Source organism: Lemur catta, chromosome 2 (assembly GCF_020740605.2).
Source record: "Lemur catta isolate mLemCat1 chromosome 2, mLemCat1.pri, whole genome shotgun sequence".
Taxonomy (NCBI): Eukaryota; Metazoa; Chordata; class Mammalia; order Primates; family Lemuridae; genus Lemur; species Lemur catta.
Window position 1 is genome coordinate 61,183,955 of NC_059129.1, and position 24,069 is coordinate 61,208,023.

Sequence of the window (24,069 nt, forward strand, 5' to 3'; positions counted from 1 at the left end):
CTCTCTCTTTCTCTCTCTCCCTGCCCTCAAAAATATCATATCATGATTTACTTGAAAACAATTAGGTTTGCTTATTGATGTTGATTCTGAGCCTTACGTTGTTTGGGCTTAGACCAGGACAAATAGGTGGGCTCGTAAAAGTAAACCATTAATTTCAACCCAATCTCTCTTAGGCCAACCTAATTTAATACATTCATAAAAATTTTTTATAAGCATAGTAAGCTTTTCAGTGTACATGCAGAAAAAAAGCACCATTTATTAAACTAATGCCAATGCTTTTATCTCTCTACGTCTATTACAGTCTAATTCTGATGACTACTTGACCTTGAATGCTGGGAGCCAACAAGAGAGAGACCAAGGGACATTGACTTACTCTTCAGAGGTCAGTAGAACAATTTCACAAGAAAGGGAATTGAAAGCAAACGAACTTCAAGGAATGCAGCAAAGTGACATCTTCAAAGCTGAGTATGTCTTTATTGTGGACTCTGAAGGAGAAGATGAAGCTACAAGCAGAAAAGGTGAACAAGGCCCTACAGTGGGGACAGGCACCACTCCCGCCCGGCCCAAGTCTCTAGCAATCTCTTCCAGTCTGGTCTCTGATGCGGTGCGTCCCAAAACACGGGGGACTGAACTCAAGGCCTCATCACATCCTGAAATGCCTCATGGGATGGCCCCTCAGCAAAAGCACGGGCAGGTAGGTTTTTGTCTTCTTGCCATATAAAAAAGAAAGAAAATTTAAATATTTATGTACTCTTTGTCCTGGGCTGTCTGCAAAGGCCTTCCTGTTCAAGGTATATAAAACTCTCAAAGAAAACCATATTAAAAAACCCAAATCCCAAGACCATAAATCATCACAGTATAAACATAGATAATAAATTTATAAGATAAAAAGGATTAAGTGATTATACTATGAATTTGCTAAGGAGAAAATGTAGCACATCTAGCTGGAATAGATTTGGACAAATACTACCTCTTCCTTTTGAACAATTTTTGGAGAAGGTTGATATTGGGAGTTTCTTTAGCCAAGAGAGAGTGCTTGGTGAGCTGGGTACATCAAGAAGGATTATTGCACATATAAAAAAGATCTAGTGAGAAGTCATTGATTGAATATTAGATGTAGATACATTGCTTTTAAACTAGTAGAAGAGAAGTAAAACGATAAACTAGGAAGTAAGAGTGTGTAAGGAAAATAATTTTCCCCTGTGTGTCTTAAGGAAAATATCTCTTGTCCACCTGAAAGCCACCAGGGTGGGGGCTGACCTCAGTGAAATGGAGAGAATATCCCACCCCAAAACTTAGCAGCAAGATTGAATAGTTGCTTTAAGGTAGATAGCCCATGGTGCAAGAGGAGAAGACCAACATCTGTGATGGCAGGAAAGAAAGGGGATGGATAGGGAGGGATTTTGAAGGAAAAAAATAGTAAGATTTTTCCATTGACTGGATATTCAGTATCATGAAGACATAAGATGATTTCCACAGGGCGTACTTATTAGAGAATGTTAGGAATGCAGAGGCTGGCCTTGACAGCAGGTAGTGGATGAGAAGCTCTAACTTCTTGACAATGAACAGGAGTTGGTACCAAGATGCCCTGCTTAGGATCTACTAGACCAGGCATTTGCAATCAACTCAAAGTAGTCTGAAGAACATTTTTATTGATGTGTTGGTCTTTTTGTGCTACTAACCTACTAACATAAGTCCTAAGCTATGCAAAACAGTAGAACACGTATTTTATTTTTGGTGCCATCTCATCTTTCTTTTTGCAGCCTTCACTGACTTTCTAATGCTGAATTTTTGTTATCTTTAATTATCTAGTATCTATATTGCCTTTTGGTAATGGAAGACTCACTGTGGTAAATATCACCCCCCATGCCCCCACACACATAGGTCTACTGGACTAAAGCATTTATTTCTTCTTGAAGTTTATTCTCAGCTAGGTTTTGGAATAAAATATTATAATCATATAATTAAAGGTATTCTCAAGCTGTGATAGGCTTAAATATTTTTTTCTTGTATCAGGAAAGATGATGAAATAACCAGATTGCAGATGTGGGGATTTCCATTTTCAGTGGAGAGTAATTTTGTGCGGCTTCTTTGGGAAGCAAATGTAGGTGTGATGATACCAAATATTAATAAAGAAGAATATTAAAGCAATTTTTCAGTTTTTGATTTACTCTTTTCCCCAACTGATATTTCTTTTCCTGGGTTGGCCATTTATTTTTATTTTTGTGTGGCCAAATATACAGAAATCAAATTAGAGGCTGAATTCATACTTTAAAACCTTTTTGCCCAAAAAGGTTATTTAGGAGTAGGTTATAGTTCATGTTATCAAAGCTCCAAATAAAAAGACTAAGCTCAACTTAATTTATTAATTGTAGCTGAAATTATGACTACCAGCAATGGGATACTGGATCCTGAAATGTTTGGGAATACCCATTGTTGTAGTTTCCATTTCCTGTGTTAATCCATCTGAGTGATAAATAGTAGGTTATTGTGAAAGAAAAATAAGATGACTGTCACCACATATGTTAACTAAGGAGAAGTGACCAGAGCACCAAAGAAGGCAGTCTGGGGAGTTTAATGCAGTCAATATTGCATGATTGGGCTACTTGGTGCCAATAACATCAAGTTTTCAATCAGAAATGCAGTCAAGTAAGTGAATTTCTGGTCTACCTGGTAAAAATGAATCTATGTATAGAATTGCCTATCAGCACTATTGGCTAATCAGCTATAAGCTATTCTTAAAATATGCCTTCAGTTCTTAAAATAGCCTTTAACCTTTCCACAACCTAGCTTAGAAGTCTTTTTTTTAATCCACATTTTATACCTCTCCTCCTCAACTCTCCTAAACTGTCTCACCAAGGTATCTTCCCATCCCTGAGCCCGAGGTCCCTCTATGTAGGGTGCTTCTTTCTTCCCCCAACCCACCCCCATTTGCCCCGGGCTGCTTGATGCTCTAAGCTTAGCCCAAGTAGCATCTCTTCTTAGAGACATTTCCTTTGAAGAGGAGTTAGTGCTTCTCCTCCCTCTTTGTGATTGTCTTTTGTATTTTGTAGCTTTTATTTTTTTGATAAAATCTCCATTATAATTCCTTTTCACCCTGCTGTAATAATTGATTTTACCTTTTTTTTTCACTGACTGAAAACAACTTGAAATCAAGTTCTGTCTCTTCTTCATTTCTATATTCCTAGCACCTAGTGCAGCGCTTTCCACATAAGTGGGGCTCATTAAGGTGGGTGATAAGAATAAATATTAAAAAGTTCACATTCTGCTCATCTTTGAAGTCCTTGCTCAGATATTGGCTCCTTCATGAAGTCTGCTTTGGTTCCCCCAGTGAAAGCAAACTTTCCCTCAATATAGTTCTGACAGCTTTTTTTCTGTACCTCTTTTATAATGATTATATTTCTAGCATGTATTATAACTATTTAGGTACATGCCTTATCTCCCCTCACAGATTGTAAAGTCTCGAAAGGTAAAGCCCGTGGTAAATTCATTTTTATTAAACATTTTATTCCTTACAGTGGTTAACATATTATCTTGAACACAGTCAATATAAAAAGTGGGTGGAATGTATATATGCCCCAAATGCTTTCTTTGAAGTGGCATGTTTAAATAAAAGTATGTTATATTGAAAAAAATCACTCAATAATTTTAAAGTGAAAACCAAAGTAAAAATGCCATATCAAATAAGCAGTTGAATCAAAATTCTCTTAAGTAAAATTTAGAAGAGAAAGAGACTAGGATGTTCACATAAAAGTGTAAGAATTATCTTACTTAGTAGTAGTAGTAGAGTTAAAAGAGAGGTGAATACATACAACACACAGTGGTTTGTCTGAGAGACCTGTGATAAAGCTTGGAGCTAAGGCAGTGACAGTGGGAATATAAGGAGAACCCTATGGGGGTTGAATCAGCTAGACTTGCTCATTGACAATATATAGGAAAACTAAGCATGAATGAAGTTTATTTCCAAGGAAATTGGGTGAATGTTGGCATCATTAATTGAGGAAAGAATATCCAGGTCTTGGGAGGGGTGAGAAGAGATTAGACACCTGATGTTGAGTTCAAGATGCTTTGGTGGCACTGCATGGTGACATCTAGAAAGAATCTGGAAGTGTGAATCTGGAACACAGGAGGGAGATGGGAGACTGGAGATATTTGCTATATAAGTTGGAGTGATGGGAGTGGAGATATTTACTCAGGGAAAGAATGTAGAACAAGACTATGTAGAACTCAAGCCAGGAAATAGCAAAATATAAAGGACTTGTGAGAGGTGGTGCATGCCTGTAGTCCCAGCTTCTTGGGAGGCTGAGATGGAAGGACCCCTTGAGCCCAGGAGTTTCAGGCACTGGAGTAGCTATGATTGTGCCACTGCACTCCAGCCTGGGCAACAGAGTGAGACCTCATCACTAGAAAAATAAAAATGAAATTAAAAAAATAAAGAACCCATAAAAGAAGAGACTCCAATGAAAAAGACAGAAAGGGGACAAAAGAAGTTGAGAAGAATAGTTTCATGTAATGAAAGCTAAAAAAACTTTCAACAAAAAGAGGAATCTACAGTGGAAATGCAAAATAAGGTCAAATAAAGTAGGGCCCCCAAGCCCATTAAATCGGGAAATTAGGAGGTCATTTGAGTGGGGTGATGGGGACAGAAATTAAGTTGAGAAATGCTTGGGAGGTGAGGACAGGGAAGTCCTGCATTAGAGAACTGATATGGGAAAACAAAAGAAGATGGGCAGCTGAGTGACCATGCTCCTCTGGACAAGTCACTGAAATCATAACCCTCAGTTTCCTCATTTGAAAATATATTAACATTTCTTATGAAGATTCAATGAGATGATCCATGCAAATTGCCTAGAATAGTGCCTGGCCAGTGGTAGGTTCTCAAGAAATGATTTTCTGTATTTAAGAAGTTTGAGATGGCAGCATGTTTGAGGCACAGAGTAAGGAACATGTGGAGGGGCCGAGGTTTTATCCATTTGTTCAAATGTAGCTCAGATGTAAGAACCAGGGAAAGGACATGAGATATGGAAAATGAGATCAAAAAATTGACCAGGGTCATATAAAAGAGGTTCTTATGTGAAATTTTGGGGAATTTGGATAGTAGCACATATATTTATTAAATAACTAGATTTCATGCATCCATGGAAAAGGGATTACAACAAATTATTTGGATGGGAGATTAGATGTAGAAACCTTCCTTATACCTCCAGGCTTCAACTTTATTTATAATGAAGTGCCCTGTTCATACCAGCACACTGTATAACAGTAGCCTTTATGTGTCTCTTTCACTTCACTAGATTCCTGAGCCCTTGTAACTTGACAAAAAAATCTTTTTCTCACCTCTGGTTCCCATGGTTTCACATGACCCTGTGATTACATAGAGATTATAGATTACGTGAACTCTCTTAGTGAGCATTCATAGTTAAGGGAACACTATAATAGAGTATGGAGGAGAGCCTAGGACTCCTGCCTTACAGTTAGTGCTGTTGCTCCATATTTTCCTTCCTAAAGCAAATAATCTACAGCTTTTGACCTCAGAGATTTAGAGGCTGAAAACCTTGAACGAAGCTGAAAGGTTAAACTTCCATGTTGGATTCTGCTAACTGCTGGGAAGGCTAGCTTGGAATGCCACAGGTAGTTCCTGAAACATGGCATGTTTATATTGAGATGCCAGGAGGTAATGTGGACAGCTGGACAACTCTTTAACTGCAGTCAGAACAGAGCCACCTGGGGACAGTAAAGAAAACCGACCTTGCACAAGGGGGTGAGAGATGATCCAAGCAGTCACTCAGATTGTAGGTGGCCCTCCTGATCGTATGCTTGCCTTGAGCAGTTGGGGAGGATTATAAATCTAGAGGCCTTCATTCTTTTAATTGATGGACAAATCCCTAACTAATTTTATTTTTTTTAAATCAAACTTTCTCTAGTGATCTCTCACTGCCACGTCCCCATTTCCCTTCTTCTTAGGGTGTCGCCTTCCATGGTGAGTTACACTGGACACACTTCGGAGAAATTTTTCTGCATCAGTGAGAGGCCACAAACTCTGCTCTGATGCTGGCAGAATCCTTGCAGTCCCTGAATGATTGTTTCCTCTCAGTAGGTTAATTTGTATAATTAGCTAGGTACAAAGGAAGTACACATATGGGAAATTAAGTTGCTTGGACAATTCCAGAAGAAAGATGATGGAGCCTCTTAAGAGAAAGGTCTCCTGACTTGTTGATGTTAGAACTTGAGTCTTCCTCTGGCTGGAGAGGTAGAGACTGAATCAGAGGTCAGAGGCAGTATTCTCCGCAGCGCCTGCCCATCCTTACTGCCCAGAGTCTAAAGCAGAGTAAGAGGGGCAGTTGCAGAGGGGAGTGATGAATCTCTCTTCAAGGAGACACTATGTCTCTGCTTCTGTGTCCTTTTGTTCCTGCATCTACTAGACATTTTATTTTTTTCATCCCTGCATGAAGGTAACAGGCTAGGTACTAGACACTAGGCATACAAAATTTAAAAGGCATAGGATTTGGCTTCAAGAAACTTGAAAAGCAGATGCACCTGAAAACAATGACAAGGACAGGTAGCAGGTTCAGAAAACATGGGGAGCCTACAGGGAGGATGCCTAAGAGGGCCTGAACCATCAGCAAGGGTTCACAGAGGCAATATTGTCTGACCCGAACTTGAAGGATAAATACAAGTTTTTTGGGCATTCTAGACATGGCAATAGGCAAGGCAGTACCAACATATAAAAAAGAGTGGAAGAAGGGAAAAATATGGAAAGGATTCATCAAAAGATAGAAAATAAACTAGCAGAGAGTAATGAAATAGAGGCCACAGATAAAATAGTTTTAAAAAGGAGGGACAGATTAGAAGAGTCAGAATCTATAAAGAAATCAGAAAAGATAAGGGATTCAAGTGCCTGTTGGATTTAGGAAAAAATAAATCATTGTAGATCTCCGGATAATAGTTTCTATGGAAAAGTGTGTGTATGGGGCAGAAACTTAAGAAGTTGGTTTTGTATTGATTTTTCTCGTGCATAATGGATTACCACAAAATTTTTTTTTTTTTTTTGAGACAGAGTCTCACTCTGTTGCCTGGGTTAGAGTGTCAGCCTAGCTCACAGCAACCTCAAACTCCTGGGCTCAAGCGATCCTCCTGCCTCAGCCTCCCAAGTAGCTGGGACTACAGGCATGTGCCCCCATGCCCGGCTAATTTTTCTATATATATATTTTTAGCTGTCCATATAATTTCTTTCTATTTTTAGTAGAGATGGGGTCTCTCTCTTGCTCAGGCTGGTCTCGAACTCCTGAGCTCAAACTATCCACCCGCCTCGGCCTCCCAGAGTGCTAGGATTACAGGCGTGAGCCACCGCACCCGGCCCCACAAATTTAATAGCTTAAAAATTTACCTATTTCTCTTGGTTTCTGTAGATCAGAGGTCTGGGCATGGCTGAGCCAGGTTTTTTGCTCAGGACCTCATAAGGTTAAAACCAAGGTGCTGGTCAGATTGCATTCTCTCTGGAGGCTCAATCAGGGAAGGAGCCTCTTTTAAGTTACTTCATGTTTTTGGCAGAATTAATTTCCTTGAGGCTGTAGAATTCATGGATGATTGCTTCTTAAAGCCAGCAACAGAGAAAAAGAGTCTCTGCTGCTTTGAGTTTCTAACTCAAAAGACCTTTTTTTAAAGAGCTCACTTGATTAGGTCAAACCCACACAGGATAATCTCCCTTTTAATTAACTTAAAGGCACCTGATTAGGGACCTTAATTACATCTGAAAATCCCTTCACCTGTGTCACGTTCTATTGGATAGAAGCAAGTCACAATTTCCACCCACATTCAAAAGGAAGGGATAATACAAGGCTGTCACTCTGGGAGGTCATTTCAGGGTGTGCTGGCTACAAGAAGTAAGGAAATCAATACAGTAATTGTTTAGTATTGACTTGACTGAGAAGAGAACAACGTGGGCCTGTAACTATGAGAAATGCAGGCCCCATGAAGATCTTGGTGTGCGTGTGTGCATGCATATGCTTTTATCTGTTAGCTTTTGCTGCTTAACAAAGCACACCAATGTTTAATGTTTTCAAACATGATCATTTATTTTGCTCAAAAATTTGCAGGTCAATAATTTGGGTTGCATTCAGCCAGGTGGTTCTGCAGATACGGGTCAGACTCAACTGATCTTTGCTGTGGCTTACTCATGTGTCTATAACTGGCTGCTGGGTTGGCTGGCGGCTGGTGGGCTGTCTGGTGGCTGCTTAGTTGTCTGCCGAGATGTGGTCTTACTGCCTCCGGTAGACTAGCCTGGGCTCATTAACATTATAGCAGTGTTCTGCACCCAGCAAGCCAGTAAGACCCAATTCACAAGAGCTTTTCAAGCCACTGCTTCTTTTTTTTTTTTATTTCAGCATATTACAGGGGTACAAATGTTTGGGTTACATATATTGCCTTTGCCCCACTCAAGTCAGAGCTTCAAGCGTGTCCATCCCCCAGATGGTGCTCACTGCCTGCACCCATTAGGTATGAATATACCCATCCGCTCCAGCTCCCTTCCACCTGCCAGACACCTGATGAATGTTACTACTATATGTGCACATAACTGCTTCTTGTGTTGCATTTATATTGTCCCATTGTCCAAAACAAGTCATTTGGCCACCCCTGATTGAAGGGTGGGGAAAAGGACTTTGTTGTTACTATGGAAAGAATAGAGAATTATGGGTATTTTCACCATCTGCCACAATGATATTTATTTGTATATTTTTAAAAAGACTTAGAAAATTTCTGCTTTATGTATATATTAGGATGAGGGAGCTAGTAAAAAATAAGGAGGATAAATGTAATACATAGGCTATGGAGGATAACCGGTGAAATGAGATCTCTAAGAAGGCAAGAGCTCCTGAATTCAGGGAGAATTCACCTTTTAGAAAGCAGAGGTCATCACTTTTCCTTAGAATGAAGGAAAGGGAATGAAAGTGAATCTAGAAAAATTCGACTTCCTGGTAACCTCAATTTTCTTTGGAGAAAAGAAATGGAGGTCATCTGTTGAGTATAATGGGGGCAGTGGTGGGTTAAGGGTTTGTGGAGAATGTTAACTTTTTAGAAGAGCTGTTGAGCAGAACAGGAGAGGAAGCCAAGGTCCAAACAAAAGAAAGAAACAAAACAACCAACAAAAAAGCTGAGAGGCACAGGGCCCAACTGGGACTACAGACATTGGTCTTGTGTTTTCACTAACCCAAGTGCCTCACCCAGCCCATATGTGAATTCAGAAAGTTGCCTTCTCTGCACACAAATGCAGGGGATTTCAGCCCTACTCTCAACTGGGGCCCTTGCATTGGACACAGTTTATAAATCAAGTGCAGTGATGCTGCCAATTGACAAGGTGGTGCCAATTTTTTCTTACAGCAACTTTATGTAGACTGGGTCTAGGAACATAATGGCAATTGCTGGGGTTGATTTGAGAATGAGGATTTGCAAAGCAGACTGGCAAGAGTCCAACACAGATAGCATGTTGACTATGTTGGCAAGAAAGTTGAGATTGAACCAAGTATTACTGAAACCTAGAATGAAAAATAGAAGATTTGGGAGATGAGACTGGGTGGCAACATAAGGGCACCATCATGAAGGAAAGATCTTTAGTTCATGGTAGACACAAGGAAAGCACTGAAAAAATCATAAGTGTAGGTGATCAGATTTTAAATGGTCAATCTGGTGATAGAACTAGAAGTAGGGATATCGGAAAAGATTATTTATTTAATTTGATAAGGAAAGAAAGGCTGAGAATCTGTCCTATAGCATTGAATATCCATCGGAAAGAAGAGGACCAATCACTTGGCAAATTTAGGAGGCCAAGCTGCAAACAATGTAATGACTGTTATGTGAGGAAATGGGAAATCTAGGGTTCCTGCCTTGCACAGCTGTAGAGATTCAGGAGGAAGAGCACTATATGACACCAACATCTGGTGCTGTCAAAATCTCAGGAACTATTCAAAATATCAGGTAGTAGATCAATCATTTCAGCTTTTATGCAGATGCTCTGAGATCTCATAGACATATTAGGGAAAATTGAATATATGAAGGAGCAGTTAATATTAAATTTACTGAAATTACAAGGCAGCTCTACAATAGAGATTAGCTGTTAAAATAACTGATGGCCTCTATTATGCAGGATTTGAGGGTGGATTTATGACTAGGATCATCTAACTAAAGAGAGCAGCACATTGCAAGCATCTTCTGTTCCTGAGATTATTGTGAATGTATCCAGAGTTCAGGATAGTCTTCCCAGGAGAAGAGAGCTTTGAGAATGACTCTGGGGGAAGTGTGAGGTGAGGGGGCTCGAGGAACCAGAAGAGTTCTGGGGACTGGAGAACATAGGCGTGGGTAGTTCTAGAGAGAGGTTTGAGGCATAGGAATCCATAAAGATGAGATAAGAAGTAAATGGTGGGGAAGGTAGAGAACAGTATTGAGGCAGAAGGAATTAGAGCATCAGTGACAAACCTAGAGAATAACATAAGGGGTTATTAGTGAGAGAGGAAGAAGGCATGGAACTAACTTGTAGACATCAATGGAGAAGTTTGGCATCACTGGTAAGGGATTGACAAGGAGCAGGTAAAATTAAGGACTGATTGTGACCTGTTGACTGAGAATTCAACAGGTGCTCATTCCTTCTTTCTGTATAAAATTATTCATATCTTTATCCCCTCTTTTTAAACTTATTAATGAGAGGAACTCAAAAAAATGAATCTTTTATTAAAAAATGAACCCTTCACCCATGAGAATTTTCTAAAAATATGGTTCCACATTTTTATATTGGTATAAATTAGGATGACATCATGTTGTATTTGCAAGTTAGCAATATATTGAAAATACTTGCTAATACATTGAATAGGAATATATAATAAAAATTATGTGAAGATTAATATAAACATTTTTAGACTTTTCAGAGTTTTTCTCTTAGAAGTTCCTCAACAATCAACTTTTCAATTGTATTAAGAAGTACAATAAAATTCCTTGTTATTTATATTAGGTAAAATATTACTTAATGTAGTAGAATGTTCGGTAACTAGAAGGTATAACTGAGAAAGTTGGATAAGACTTCTCAAATTTACAAATCTATGGCCTAAAAAATACTGGTAATTTGGAGAATAATCAAGATAAATTAATGAGTTTGTTATATATAAGGTTGGTGCAAAAGTAACTGAAGTTTCAGACTGTGAATTTTAAATCATTATGACTAGGCTCAAACACATCTTTATTCATCAAAATAGGAACCATTATAATCAACACATTTTTGCCAACGAGAAATAAGTTTGTTTATTCCTGTAGTGTAAAGATCCATGCTTTGGGATTTGATGAACTCTTGGAAAGCATTTTCTGCTTTCTGCTGGTTGTGGAAGTGTTTTCCCTGCAAAAAGTTTTAGAGATGCTTGAAGAAGTGGTAGTGGGTTGGCAAGAGGTCAGGTGAATATGGCGGATGAGGCAAAACTTCATAGCCCAATTCGTTCCACTTTTGAAGTGTTGGTTGTGCAACGTGCAGTCAGGCGTTGTGGTGGAGAAGAATTGGGCCCTTTCTGTTGACCAATGCTGGCTGCAGGCATTGCAGTTTTCGGTGCATCTCATCAATTTACTGAGCATACTTCTCAGATGTAATGGTTTCACCAGGATTCAGAAAGCTGTGGTGGATCAGACCGGCAGCAGACCACCAAACAGTGACCAGGACCTTTTTTTTGGTGCATGTTTGGCTTTGGGAAGTGCTTTGGAGCTTCTTCTTGGTCCATCCACCAAGCTGGTCATTGCTGGTTGTCCACATTTCATCACATGTCACAATCTGATTGAAAAATGGTTTGTTGTTGTGTACAAGAAGGGAAGATAACACTTCAAAACAAAGATATTTTTGATTTTTGGTCAGCTCATGAGGCACCCACTTCTTGAGCTTTTTCACCTTTCCAATTTGCTTCAAATGCCGAATGATGTGTTGAGTTCTTGGGCAACTTCTTGTGTAATTGTGAGAGGATCAGCTTTGATGATTGCTCTCAATTGGTCCTTGTCAACTTCCAATGGCCGGCCACTGCCCTCTTCATCTTCAAGTCTCTCGTCTCCTTTGCAAAACTTCTTGAACTACCACTGTACTGTACATTCATTAGCAGTTCCTGGGCCAAATGCGTTGTTGATGTTGTCTCCCCTGCTTTACGACCGATTTTGAACTAGAATAAGAAAATTGCTCCAATTTGCTTTTTGTCTAACATCAATTCCATGGTCTAAACTAAATATAAAATAAATAGCAAGTAATGAGTCCTTAGCAAAAAAAAACATAAAGCGAGAAATGAATTTAAAATGATGTACAGCATAACCACATTTAAGAATGTATTGCAATATCAAATGACAAATTTCAACAATGCTAAAACTGAAATTACTTTTGCACCAGCCTAATATTTTCAGTGACTGATATTCCCTAAATTCTTTATTAGACATGCATATTTATCCTTTCTCTTATATACTAATAGAATCAAACCAATAATTTTGAAGGGAAGTCTCTGTTTAAAAGGTTTAGAATCATTTATGACTTCAGTACTTATCTGAAAGTACTGGATGATTTTTAGAATGGCACAAGAATGCATACACCCAGGTGTTTCACAGGCTGTCTCTAGCTTCTCTTGTAAAATGATATATCGTTTATTCCCTTTTTATTTGGTGTGAGATTTGTGGGTTGTGTTGTTTCAAGTGGATTGTATTTGTAAAGTGCTCTGGCTTCTTTTGATATGAAAGAAAGCCTATTTCTTCCAGCATAATCCAAATCATTTGTTAAATGCTCATTAAATGTTCATGTTAAGTGTTCATTCTGGCAAGTAGTATAATTAGTGAAAATAAACTAAAGTTTATGTCCTCTCTATTTTGGACTTTGCTTTCACTCTCCCAATTTATTATTCTGTGTTGATGTTGGGTTGGGTGCTTCATCTTTTGAATTCTGAACACTTTATCAGGTTATGTAGGAGTAAGTAGTCCAAGTTTTTAAAATTTTAATAACATGGTAGAAGTACGTTAATTTTTTTACAGGATTGTAGTCCTTATTATCATATGATCAAAGAAAATATATTTCATTTTCCAAAGTGAATTTTGAAATTTATACCGATGGTAATTTAAATCTTTTCCAATCACACCATTCAAAATTAAGATAACTATTTTAGATGTTATCAATGATTATTTTCCAAATGGAAACATGCAAAGCAATTTTATATTGATTTTCATTCTGGGAAATAAATAAGGTAGAGGATATAGTACTTCACAGCTTATGTATATCTCATTTCAAACTTAAAGCAATGCCTTATTAGCAAAACAGAATTTCCTGCATTTTTATGGAGGTTTAAGGTGTCTCCTTTTGTGCAAACTAGTAGAAGGGCTGTTTGCATGATCACACAAATGACAAGAATATTTTGAGCGTTTCACAAATAATGTCCTGTTTCAATCTGTCTATTTCTCTTTCCTCTAGTTAACTTCTTCTCCCACTACCTCTGAGCAGCTTGCCTGTAAACCACCTGCTTTCTCCTTTGTTTCTCCAACTAATCAGAGCACACCACTCGACCCAGCTAACCTCGACGGAGCCTCTGTCCTAGAGGAGTTCCACACTAGGAGGCTGGATGTCAGTGGGGCGGTGGTGGAAGAATCAGCTACGTATTTTCAAACTACCGCCCACTCTTCACCCTTTTCTGCACCGAAGGGCACCTCCTCGACGTTACCGTTTCCCCATTCCACTCAGCTACCAGGGTCTAATTTATTCAGTCCGAGCGCAGCAGAGCCAAAGCCTGGACTGACACCCGAAGCTCCGAAGAAGACTTTAACCTCGCCTGTCCTTAGTCGCGGAGAAAGTCCGAGAACCTCTTCTCCTCCAGCATCCGCGTGTGCACCTGCGAAGTCGAATGCAGCGTTGTACATACCTGTCCGCATTGTCACGCACTCACTCTCTCCAAGTCCGAAACCGTTCACCTCCTCTTTCCACGGCTCTTCCTCCACCATCTGTAGCCAAATGTCATCCAGCGGAAATCTTTCCAAGTCAGGTGTAAAATCCCCGGTGCCCTCTCGGCTTTCCCTCCTCACCGCCATCCTCAAGTCAAAGCCTTCTCACCAAAGACCCTTTTCCCCCGCATCCTGCCCCACCTTCTCTCTCAACTCCCTGGCCTCGTCCACGCTCACACTCGATCAAAAGCCAAAGCAGACCCCGCCCACGCCTAAAAAGTCTCTCTCCAGTTGCTCCCTGAGAGCCAGGTCTCCGGATCCAGGGGAGCGCCAGGATTCTGAGCTGACCCAGCGATCCTTTCACGTCCCTTTTTCTGCCCCGTCTGCTCCCGTTTCTCAGCTGCCCTCCCACTCCCCTGCAACACGTGTTAGTAGCGGTCTTGTTTCTTTGAACGTAGAGAAAGCACCATCACCCACTTTGAAGAGCAATACCGTGCTCTCCCTGCTGCAAACCGACACATCGGCAGGTCTTCCTCCTGTTCCACCGAGCCCTTCTATTTCTTCTGGGAAGGGCAAACAGGATGGTGACCTCAGGGGTCCAGAAAAGGCGAGAAATATTTATACACACCCTTCTACCTTAGCCTCCCCTGCGTTATCTTCTTTATCTCCTCCTAGTAATCAAAGAGCCACACTCCCCCCTCCGGAGAAATGTTTCCATCCTTCCCCAGCTCTTTCAAACCTGATACACAGGTCCCAAAGAGCATCACCCCAACTCTCTGGCCAGCAGCTGAATCCTTCAGCTCTTCCCTCACTCCCTGTCTCCAGCGCTAGCTCTGCCCCTCTTGCCAAGGCGGGGTCCTCCTCTTTCCCTTGTGCTAATCTGCCCAGCCAGGCGCTCCAGCTCAGTCCCCCAGCCCTGCACCCACATGGTGGCAGTGGTACCTTGCCTTCAAGACTTGGGAAATCTGAAAGCAGGTCACCTGTTTCAACCCCATCACTTCCCGTATCTCTAACAAGAACTGAGGAGCTGATTTCACCTTGTGCATTGTCCATGTCAACAGGCCCTGAAAATAAGAAACCCAAGGTATTTTTTGCACGTTGCATGGTGCATGCTTACTTTGAGATAGGGAAGAAACTTTTTCTTTTCCCCCCGGGGAAAATCAATAATTATAATGTTCATTATGCTCCTACAGGGAGGTAGAGAAAGTGCAAGGGGGATGGGACTAGGATTTGTTATATTTGAATGTGGAGATGAATTATGATCTGTCTAAAATTACATGTTTCAGTCAAATCTTCTGATGTTGCAGGTAGTTCTCCTAAGGTTACTTCTTATATCTATGACACCAAGGGCATTTTTTTCCCCCAAACATAATATGAGTTATGCCATTGGTTCTAATTACAGAATCAAAAGCAGCTGGTTGAGATTTGGGACTATAATACATTTCTGATCACTTAATAACAGGGACCCTATTATCCATCAACATTTTCTGTATTTATAGAATAGTAGGCAGGATTAGTATGAAATGGAATTCTAGGTCCATAACATCTATTTCCCTTGCCCAAATCATTTATTATTATTAATTTCCTCCCCACCAGGTTGATTTCTTTATTACTCCCCATACCATAAGCTAAGTCAATATGACTTTAGCTATATACATGTAGGACAAAAAGGAATAGAAATTTTCCTTATGTGTAAAAATTATTTGATGTATTATAAGCACTAAATACTTGGCAATTATGAGATCCAGAAAGGATGGACAAGCTGTGTACAGGGAAATAGATTTAAGAGAAGAGAAATACTGGTTTTATATGTGCTGAAGCAACCCACTGAATAAGGATGTGAAAATAGCATTTCTTTTACTACAAGAAGGGATTTGGAAGAATAACACATAGTTCAGTTCTCCTGGTGGTTGGCAACTCTGCTGTGGGGCATTCCAGCTTACCAACTATTCTCAAATAATTCAGAATGTGGATTTATATACCCAGAATTTGATAGCTGTTATATAAATAAAATTAAATTATGAAGGTGCCTGTATTAGGAGGGGTGGGGATTTTCAATTCTGTATATTGAAATAATATAGTTTTGGAGCTTACAAATATCATAGAGAGTGTGTTTTAACTCTGTCACTTATAAAATGAATGTAAGGTTGAAGTGTTGAAGTGGCCCTCATGATGATTAAGGATGTTGCAATACAACTGAACTTAAAGAGCATATATTGAACACCTACTGTATGCCCATCACTATACTAGCTTCCTTTGGAGTGTGTGTGGTTTTTCTAAAGGGAACTAGAGGTAATTCTTTGTTTTTTTTAAAAAATTCAATTTTATTCAGCAGAAAAAATATACGTATACATGATGTGGAGAGGCTGTGTAGAGTTCTTAAATCTACAGTACAGCTAGAAAACAAGTGTCAGGCAAGATTAATGTTGTATAAGTCAGATTATAAATAGGATAATTAATGACTGAATTCAATAAAATGGGAATATTAATTATGGGATATGGTTAGCACGGGAAGTTATCGAAAATGTCAGCCCTGTTGGAAATGTTTAGGATTTAACCTAATGAATAGGAGAAGAGTTGGCATTTGAGAAATGGGTAACAACCTAACCAAATATATAGAAGATGAACTCAGAAGACTATATGTGGAGACATGGGAAGATTGGCCTTATAATCAAATAGTAATAATAGTAACGATATCAAATGCTTTGGGTGAGTCAAGAACTATGCTAGTAGTTATACAAAATGATTGAATGATTAACTAAGATGGACTATGTCAGTTAATTTTTCTATCCATATGAGGTTGGTAATATTATTATTATTATTATCCTTATTTTGCACAGTAAGAAACTATAGTTAAGTGAATAGCTTGTCCAGGTCAGATATCTGGTACAGAGCTGACAGTTATATTAATTTAAGTCTGTTGATTCTTGAAGCCATGCTATTTATTACTATGATTTATTGCTACAAAGTAATAACTCATATTAATTACCAATTTAGCCTGACTATAATTCTCATGAAGAAAATTATTATTATGGAATAATGACCAAAATTTTCAATTTATATAATATTTGAGTCATTTTCAAGTGTACTAGAGATTATTTAGTTCTTATATTTTAAACTTTCAAAGCAAATGAGGGGAATAATATTTAATTTTTTCTATGATTCTAAATTTAAAATTCCCATTTATTTGAGGTAAACTGACATGGTTATTATCTTTTCAACACATATGTGGTGTGATTATAAAATTTGTTTGTGGTGTATTAAAAAAAACCCTGGCAATCTAATCATTACTGTTTTCTGAATTTATTAACTGTCATTTCTTAAACCATGCTGCCATACTCTTAAATTATTAATTACCTTTGTGAAAAGTGATTTTACTCCAAAAGCTTCTTCAAAGTGTTTCTATTTGTGGTTCACTGTGCTTTGTTTATGTTTTGTCTGCTTTGGATATAGTGAGAGAGTTGAAAAAGGGTGAGCCCGGAAGGGCTTTTGATAAATTAAAGGCCTGTTTATTGAGGATCTATTTTTCCTGACCTCTCTTCCTTTTGCCAACAATGAAAATTTTTCAGCATTTGCTTTTTTTTTTTCCTTTGTTTTATTTTCAAGTTAAGAAAAATTCAGGCTTATAGAAATACATGATTAATTTGATGAACATGCAAATAAGAAGAATGATTATATTTTACCTACCAGTAAAAATTTGTTTTACAACTTCTGCAAAAACAATTGCTCTTTGAGACATGCTGTGCTTTTTCATATTTTTCTCACATTTTGCTATACTATCTCTCTAGCTAAAAATCAGAAATTTTTTTATTACAAACTATATTTTCAGAAATTTGAGCATAAAAATTCATTAAAATTGATGCTGGGATACATAAATCTTATCCCAATTTCTTTTGACATTTGACTAATGTTGTTTAAATTGGTAAGATGCTTTCATGGGTTGTTTCTTGTCTTGCTCCTTTCAGTGTGATGCTAATCTAAGCACAGGACTCTTTTTGAAGTCAAAGAGCTTCAGATTTAGGTCAGCTTCATTCACTCCAGATCCCAAAAGGTTAGGGGTCCTAGAACACAGAACGCCATCAAATTAAACACAAATGGTTGAAGAATATTAGTTCAAAGTCTGAGTCCTACTGTTCTTTGATATTAAAATAAAATGGATCAGCTAGAGTATGCTGAGCTAAATTCAGATATAAAGCATGTTTGCTGTTTCTTTTTCATAGAATCTTACAGTTCTGAATCTGTTTGCATTAGTATGATATAATTGATATGACATGTTAATTTCAGATGTACTTTTAAAGTATTATTTCACATTATAATCAGGGCGCTAGACTGGATGGGCATCATCCTGAATGTTTCTCGGGCTACTTTTTGAGCATTTATATTGTCTGAAACTTCTTTTTCCTTTGGGTAAGACTGGGTATCACAAAATTCACTGATGGGATTGTTTTGGTTTCTAGTGTATTTTGCCTTTATTCATAAATGAGTTTAAATTTTTCTGCTAGTGAGTTATCATGGTCTTCCATATAAAAATTGGGGTGACTACATCAAAACTTCACATAGTCTGCTATTCACTGAAGACGGTCTGAAGATCTATCCCAACTATGAGGGCCTTCAGTGAAGGGCCAGCCCTGGCCTTAAAGCTATTTGAACACATAGCTTGTTTAGGGAATGAGTTGGAAGCTTTTTGATATCTGATGAAAATTTATAACTGGTGTTTTATTTGTAAAATTCTCAATCCTTTTAGGCATCAAAACATTTCCAAGTATATCACACTAAAAACTTGGTGGCAGCAGTTTGTATGTGATTTTCTCCACTTGTGCAGAACCACATGTTATTTGGGAAATGAGCAATATGCAATGTGTCTCTATTAGCTAAAATAGTTAATCTGGGTTCCAATAAATTATTCATTCAATAAATATGTGATGAGTACCTAATATGTGCTTTTCAAAGCTGTGAGGATATTGCAACAAATAAAATATCCAACAATGACTATCAAAGAAAGTTTATATTCTACCATGGAAGAAGAACAATCAACAATAACCCCTCCAAATAAGTAGTTTATCTTGTGTATGTTAGAAGTTTGTAAGTCGTATAAAAGTATAGTTGTGTAAGGAGAATAAAGAAGCTACGGTGCCACAAGTTTATGTTGGGTGGTTAGGAAAGGTTTCTTTGAGAAACTGACATCCAAGGAGGTGATGCTCCTTAGGATGGCATAGTGAGGAAAAAAATCCTGAGGCCAGAGAATGCTTGAAGGGTACAAAGAACAGATTTGGGGCCAGGTTGTGACAGTAGAATGAGTGACAGGACCTTGAGGTTGTCAGAGGGAAATGTAGCTGGGGGCTGGATCCTGTGGGGTCCTGAAGTTCACTCTTTAGTCTTTGATATTTTTCTTTGAGTAATCCAGGAAGCCATTGGAGAGTTCTGAATAGATAAGTGAGTCCATATTATCCACCCGGCTGCTGTGTTAAGAATAGACCTTAAGAGGGGGGAGAGTAGAAGTTGGGAGAGCTTAGAAGGCTATTGCAACAATTTAGGTGAGTGCTGGTGGTGCCTCTGGTCAGGTTAAGGCAGTAAAGGCGAAGATAAGATTTCTCTATATATTTTGTAGGTAGAGTAACAAACATTCACTAACCATCAGAGTCACTATACAAAATGTGCCCTTCTTGTTTTCCTTTTCTTCTTTTTATCTCATTGTTTTTTACTCCACTCCCTTCACAAAGTTCTTGGTACCTTTCTGGGAATTCTTGACTTCCAAAGATTCTCCCACCCCTGCTGTCAGTCACTTCTGCCCCTACACTAACCAGTTCTGTGTACAATTCTCTTTACTTCTTTCCAGCTAGCCTCTCTGAATTGATCTTAGTGATGATTCACACTCAGGTGTCAATGATTGAAAAAAGTGTCACCTTTACCCCTAGGGGAGTATTTGCATTTTAATAGGGGGAGGGCTATACAGTTTAATTTACAAGAGATTTTTCAAAGGAAAAAAAAAGCAACAACCAGGGATTCAAAGTCAGAAGTTTAAATCTTGCAAGTTCACTGCATGAAGGAAGATCAGTTCAGAAACTTACTGTGTTAAAAATGCCCTCAGGGTATGCTTGGATGTTGGATAGGGGAGAAGATGGTCTCTAATCATCCAGACTTGTCTAGGACTTGAACCATAGAACTAAAAATTGTGGGTTTTTTTTATATCCTCTGAATCTTATTGTAATCTTCAATAAATATTTCAATTCAAATCAACAAATATTTGCTGAACATCTCTTCTCTGCCGGGTTGGCATTAAGTGTTGAAAATAAAAGGAGAAATAATATAAAATTTGTCCTCTAAAAGACCTAGCAGGAGGATAGGGACAGCAAAATATTATAATATAATGAAATAAATATTATATATTTGGGGTGCTAGAAACACAAGCAGATAAATCAGGGTGGAGAGGAGGCCTGGGAAGGAAGTTGTCCAGGGAAGTTTTCTCAGTACCTAACTCTCCCATCTGCTTTGTCAGGCCATGGTCTACGGCCAGTCTTTGACAGTTAGTTTTATCCCCACATCAATCCTTCCATCATCAAGACGATTATAGATTGGCTCGCCAGTACTCCAGGTGTTAGGGAGGTGTCTGGGAGATCTCCTGTGGATTGGATCAGGGCTGGGCTTGGGCTTTCATCTCAGGGCTGATATCAGGGAGATTCTGACTCAGGCAGTACAGACATGGTCATTGACGAGCAAGAAGCATACCTTTAGAGTGATGCTTTCATCTCTGCTCATGGATGCTTCTGGAAGAAGTTGACCACAGTGGTAGGGAGGCTCTTCACCAGGTTTCTCTCATCTTGTTGTTTATGTAATCTAAGGCTCTTTCATTTACCTGCACTTAAAGTGAGGTAAATGAGTCTAAATCCCCAATTCTCAAGGCACCTAACATAGTTATTTTGAAACATCATGGATCTTTATTACTGGAGGCTGTGGTGGCATTTTAGGTATCCGCAATAGCGGGTAGGAGAGTGCTAGAAAATATTTTCTGAAAAGGCAGAATGTACTCCTGCTATCCTCACCTTCAAACATGGAATTTAAATTGTAGTAAAAAGCACTGCTTGTAAATAGGATTAGCTCTGATAAACTTAAGTACAGAAATGCCATTTTCTTTTCTAAACTCAAACTTTGCCCTGCATCAGTGGATATTTAAGAAATACTTATGGAATGTTAACTGAAAACATAGATTACAAATTAAGGAGATGTAATTTGCCAGATTCAAGTTTAGGCTGGCCATTTTTACCTTCTATGATTAGTGGTGATACTAGCTTGTAATACCGCAAGCTGTAAATCAAGTTACCCAGAATTACCTTGACTAGAACAATTTATAATTTTGTGCCAAAAAGCAAATCTCATGAACTTGGTTTAGCACCTGGAAGCCTTGGCATGCTGGAGAAGAAATACGTCCCAAATTAGAATAACACACTTCATATTTGGATTGAGTGTGTATATCATTAAGAGAACCTAGAAGAAAAACAGTGGGCCCAAAAAGTGTCTTTTGTGGCAACAACTGTGATTTTTAGACTGAAGAGGAAAGAGTACTTATATATCTTAGAGTCGTAGAGGAGTAGTGCATGTCATCTAGTATATAGTCAATAAATATTTCTTGAATAAATCCATTAGTTGAACTGCCATATCCAAATAGATTTACAGGATGGATTAATGTCCACCATGTTGGGAGAACTCAGTGACGAGAACTTCCTGTCCTTAGTATAGGATTTGAATGAAGATTAAAATGACATACCTAACAAAATAGATCATGAACTAGTGTAAACATTCTTATCTTCAGAGTTTACAATGACAAAACAAATCTAATCAGATGAAATTGGACAGAGATAATACCTAAAGTCCCATTTTGCGTCTAGGGAAAAACTGCATAAATACAGGATGGAGTTTATCAGCAAATGTTTGAAAAAAGATGAAAGCATTAAGAATTTTAGGTGATAACATACTCAGTGTGATTCAACAATATGAAATGGCTCTGAGCTACTCTCCTTTATATTTTAAACTCTACATAAAACGTAAGGAGATGATCCCAATTATCATCATCTTCATTGCATTAATTGAGTTTATTGTCAATATTATGGAGATGATGATTACATTCTACTTTGTATTACAAACACATCTAAACACATACCTTTTCAAAATTTAAAGGAATATTGTTAGGGGAGAGTGATGAAGATAGTAGAATTCTTCACTTGAGCATTAGGAAGTTGGTGAAGGCAGCAATATAACTATCACACAGAAGAGAGCTCTTAGCATGAGTCATGATTTCAAGGGGCAGAAAGAAATAGGACCAATGGGGTAAGTTAACAGGAAGCATATTTTGGCTCGATATAAGGGAAAATTTTGCACCAGTTCTAACAGTTAGACCTGAATGTACTACATTGGGAGGTAGGCAAGTGTTCATGTGGCTACTGAACAGAGAGATTCGTGTCTCCGATCTGGGGGTTGAACCAGATGACTTTCAATATCTCTTCTGAATGTAAGATTCTATGATATTATGTGTGCAATAATAAGATATCTCTCTATACAGACTTTTGCAGCCATATTCTTCAGAGAAATTGAGGATAGGAGAAGAAATATTTTAAATGTTTACCCATCCTGAAATGAAAGGGAAGAGTGTATGTAGGAACATGCAAGAGTTGAGCCAGAAAGCCTGTGTCCAAATCCCAGCTTTGACTTGCTAGCTGGTGACCTTGTATAAGTTATTTAACATTTACATACCCTAGTTTACTCATATAAAATGTGTATAATATGGTATTTACCTAATAGATTTGTTGTGACAATTGAGTGAGATAATTGACATAAAGCTATTAGAATGGTACCTGGCCCATAGTGATTGTTAGGTATTATTATTATTACAACTATTATTATAATTAAATATCAATAAAACCATCATAGAATATGAATAGTATATTTTATTATACATTATGGGTATGTTTACATATTCTTTGGAAGAAAATATTGTCTTATAGAGAAAGTGTGGTTATTGGATCCAGGTAGACTATGGGCTGTACGGTCTTGGAAAAGTCACTTGACCTCTGCTTTCCTAATAACTCTTTAGTTACAGGGCATCTATAAAATTAAATGAGTCAATGTATGTTATTTATTTAGAAATAATTGTCACCTCCTATTGCCCATGAAGAGATGGCATTTCAATTTTAATCCTTATCTAAATACATTGTCGTCTGGAGACCATAGCAGTACAGAGTCGATGTAGAAACTTAGGGCTTGAGAGACCTGAAACATCTTTCAGTAATTGCCTCTCATGTAGAGATGGGAGTGCAGGACCCACAAGAGTTGAGAGACCTGTAGAAGGCCACACAGCTGCTTCTTATGAGGGAGAAGAGCTATTTGGAGGAGAGAAGTGGAAAATAAGTAAACATTCGGAATACATACATATATTTTTTGGAAAAAAGTATGTAGTTTCTGAGATCATGTGCATATTTTTCTGAGTATGTGTTTGTGTATGAGTGTGTGTGTATATGTGTGTGTACCCATAGGTGACTACATGGGAATTTGTGTGTTTGCATATGATATATGCATATGTTTGTGTGTATGAGTGTGAGTGTGTATAAGCGAGCATGTGTTTTGTGGATGAGTGTGATTGTCTGGCTATGGTGGGTTTCTATGTCACCTACTGGCATCCAGGCCTCAGGTTGCTAATTGCTTTTTATTCTCTCTAACTCACTCGACTGAGAGAAAAAGAAAAAAAGTAAAAAGAGAGAACATGTTCTGCTTTTAGCTGGACAATGACTTTCTTCTAGGTCTGGTACTTTGATTCCTTGCTAATTCAGCCTGCCAGCCTCTTACCCTTATCACACCAGTTTGATAAAGTTTACTTTATTACATCTCTAAAATCCAAAGTTTAGTTTTATTTGACTACCCTGTCTTCTTCTGCAGACCCTTTGGTTTGTTTTCCAAGGGCCTGAGACAGCCTGGAGCTCTGTGCCAATTTCCTGCTATCTCTGGGCTACTGAAGAAGCTTCCTGAGCCAAGGGAATTTGAAATGATAGGAGCCTTGAACTTTAGTTAAACAGCTGAGATTCAGAGCGGTATCAAAGCTGGGCTTTTGAGGCTTTCTTGATTAGGCAGATCTAAGGAAGGAAGGGTGCCTCGCAGATG

General features: G+C 38.4%; 1 protein-coding gene across 11 annotated transcripts in view; it reads left to right on the forward strand.

Moving 5' to 3' along the window:
- Positions 1 to 24,069, forward strand: part of LOC123632965 (muscular LMNA interacting protein) — a 240,116-nt gene that overhangs the window by 115,046 nt on the left and 101,001 nt on the right. For 10 of the 11 annotated variants that reach the window (XM_045543764.1, XM_045543769.1, XM_045543771.1 and 7 more), the window contains 2 exons: positions 302 to 694; positions 13,460 to 15,007. In XM_045543764.1, the coding sequence (XP_045399720.1) occupies positions 302 to 694; positions 13,460 to 15,007 (1,941 nt within the window). The remainder of the gene's footprint in view (positions 1 to 301; positions 695 to 13,459; positions 15,008 to 24,069) is intronic. The other variant, XM_045543775.1, reaches the window with a different exon arrangement.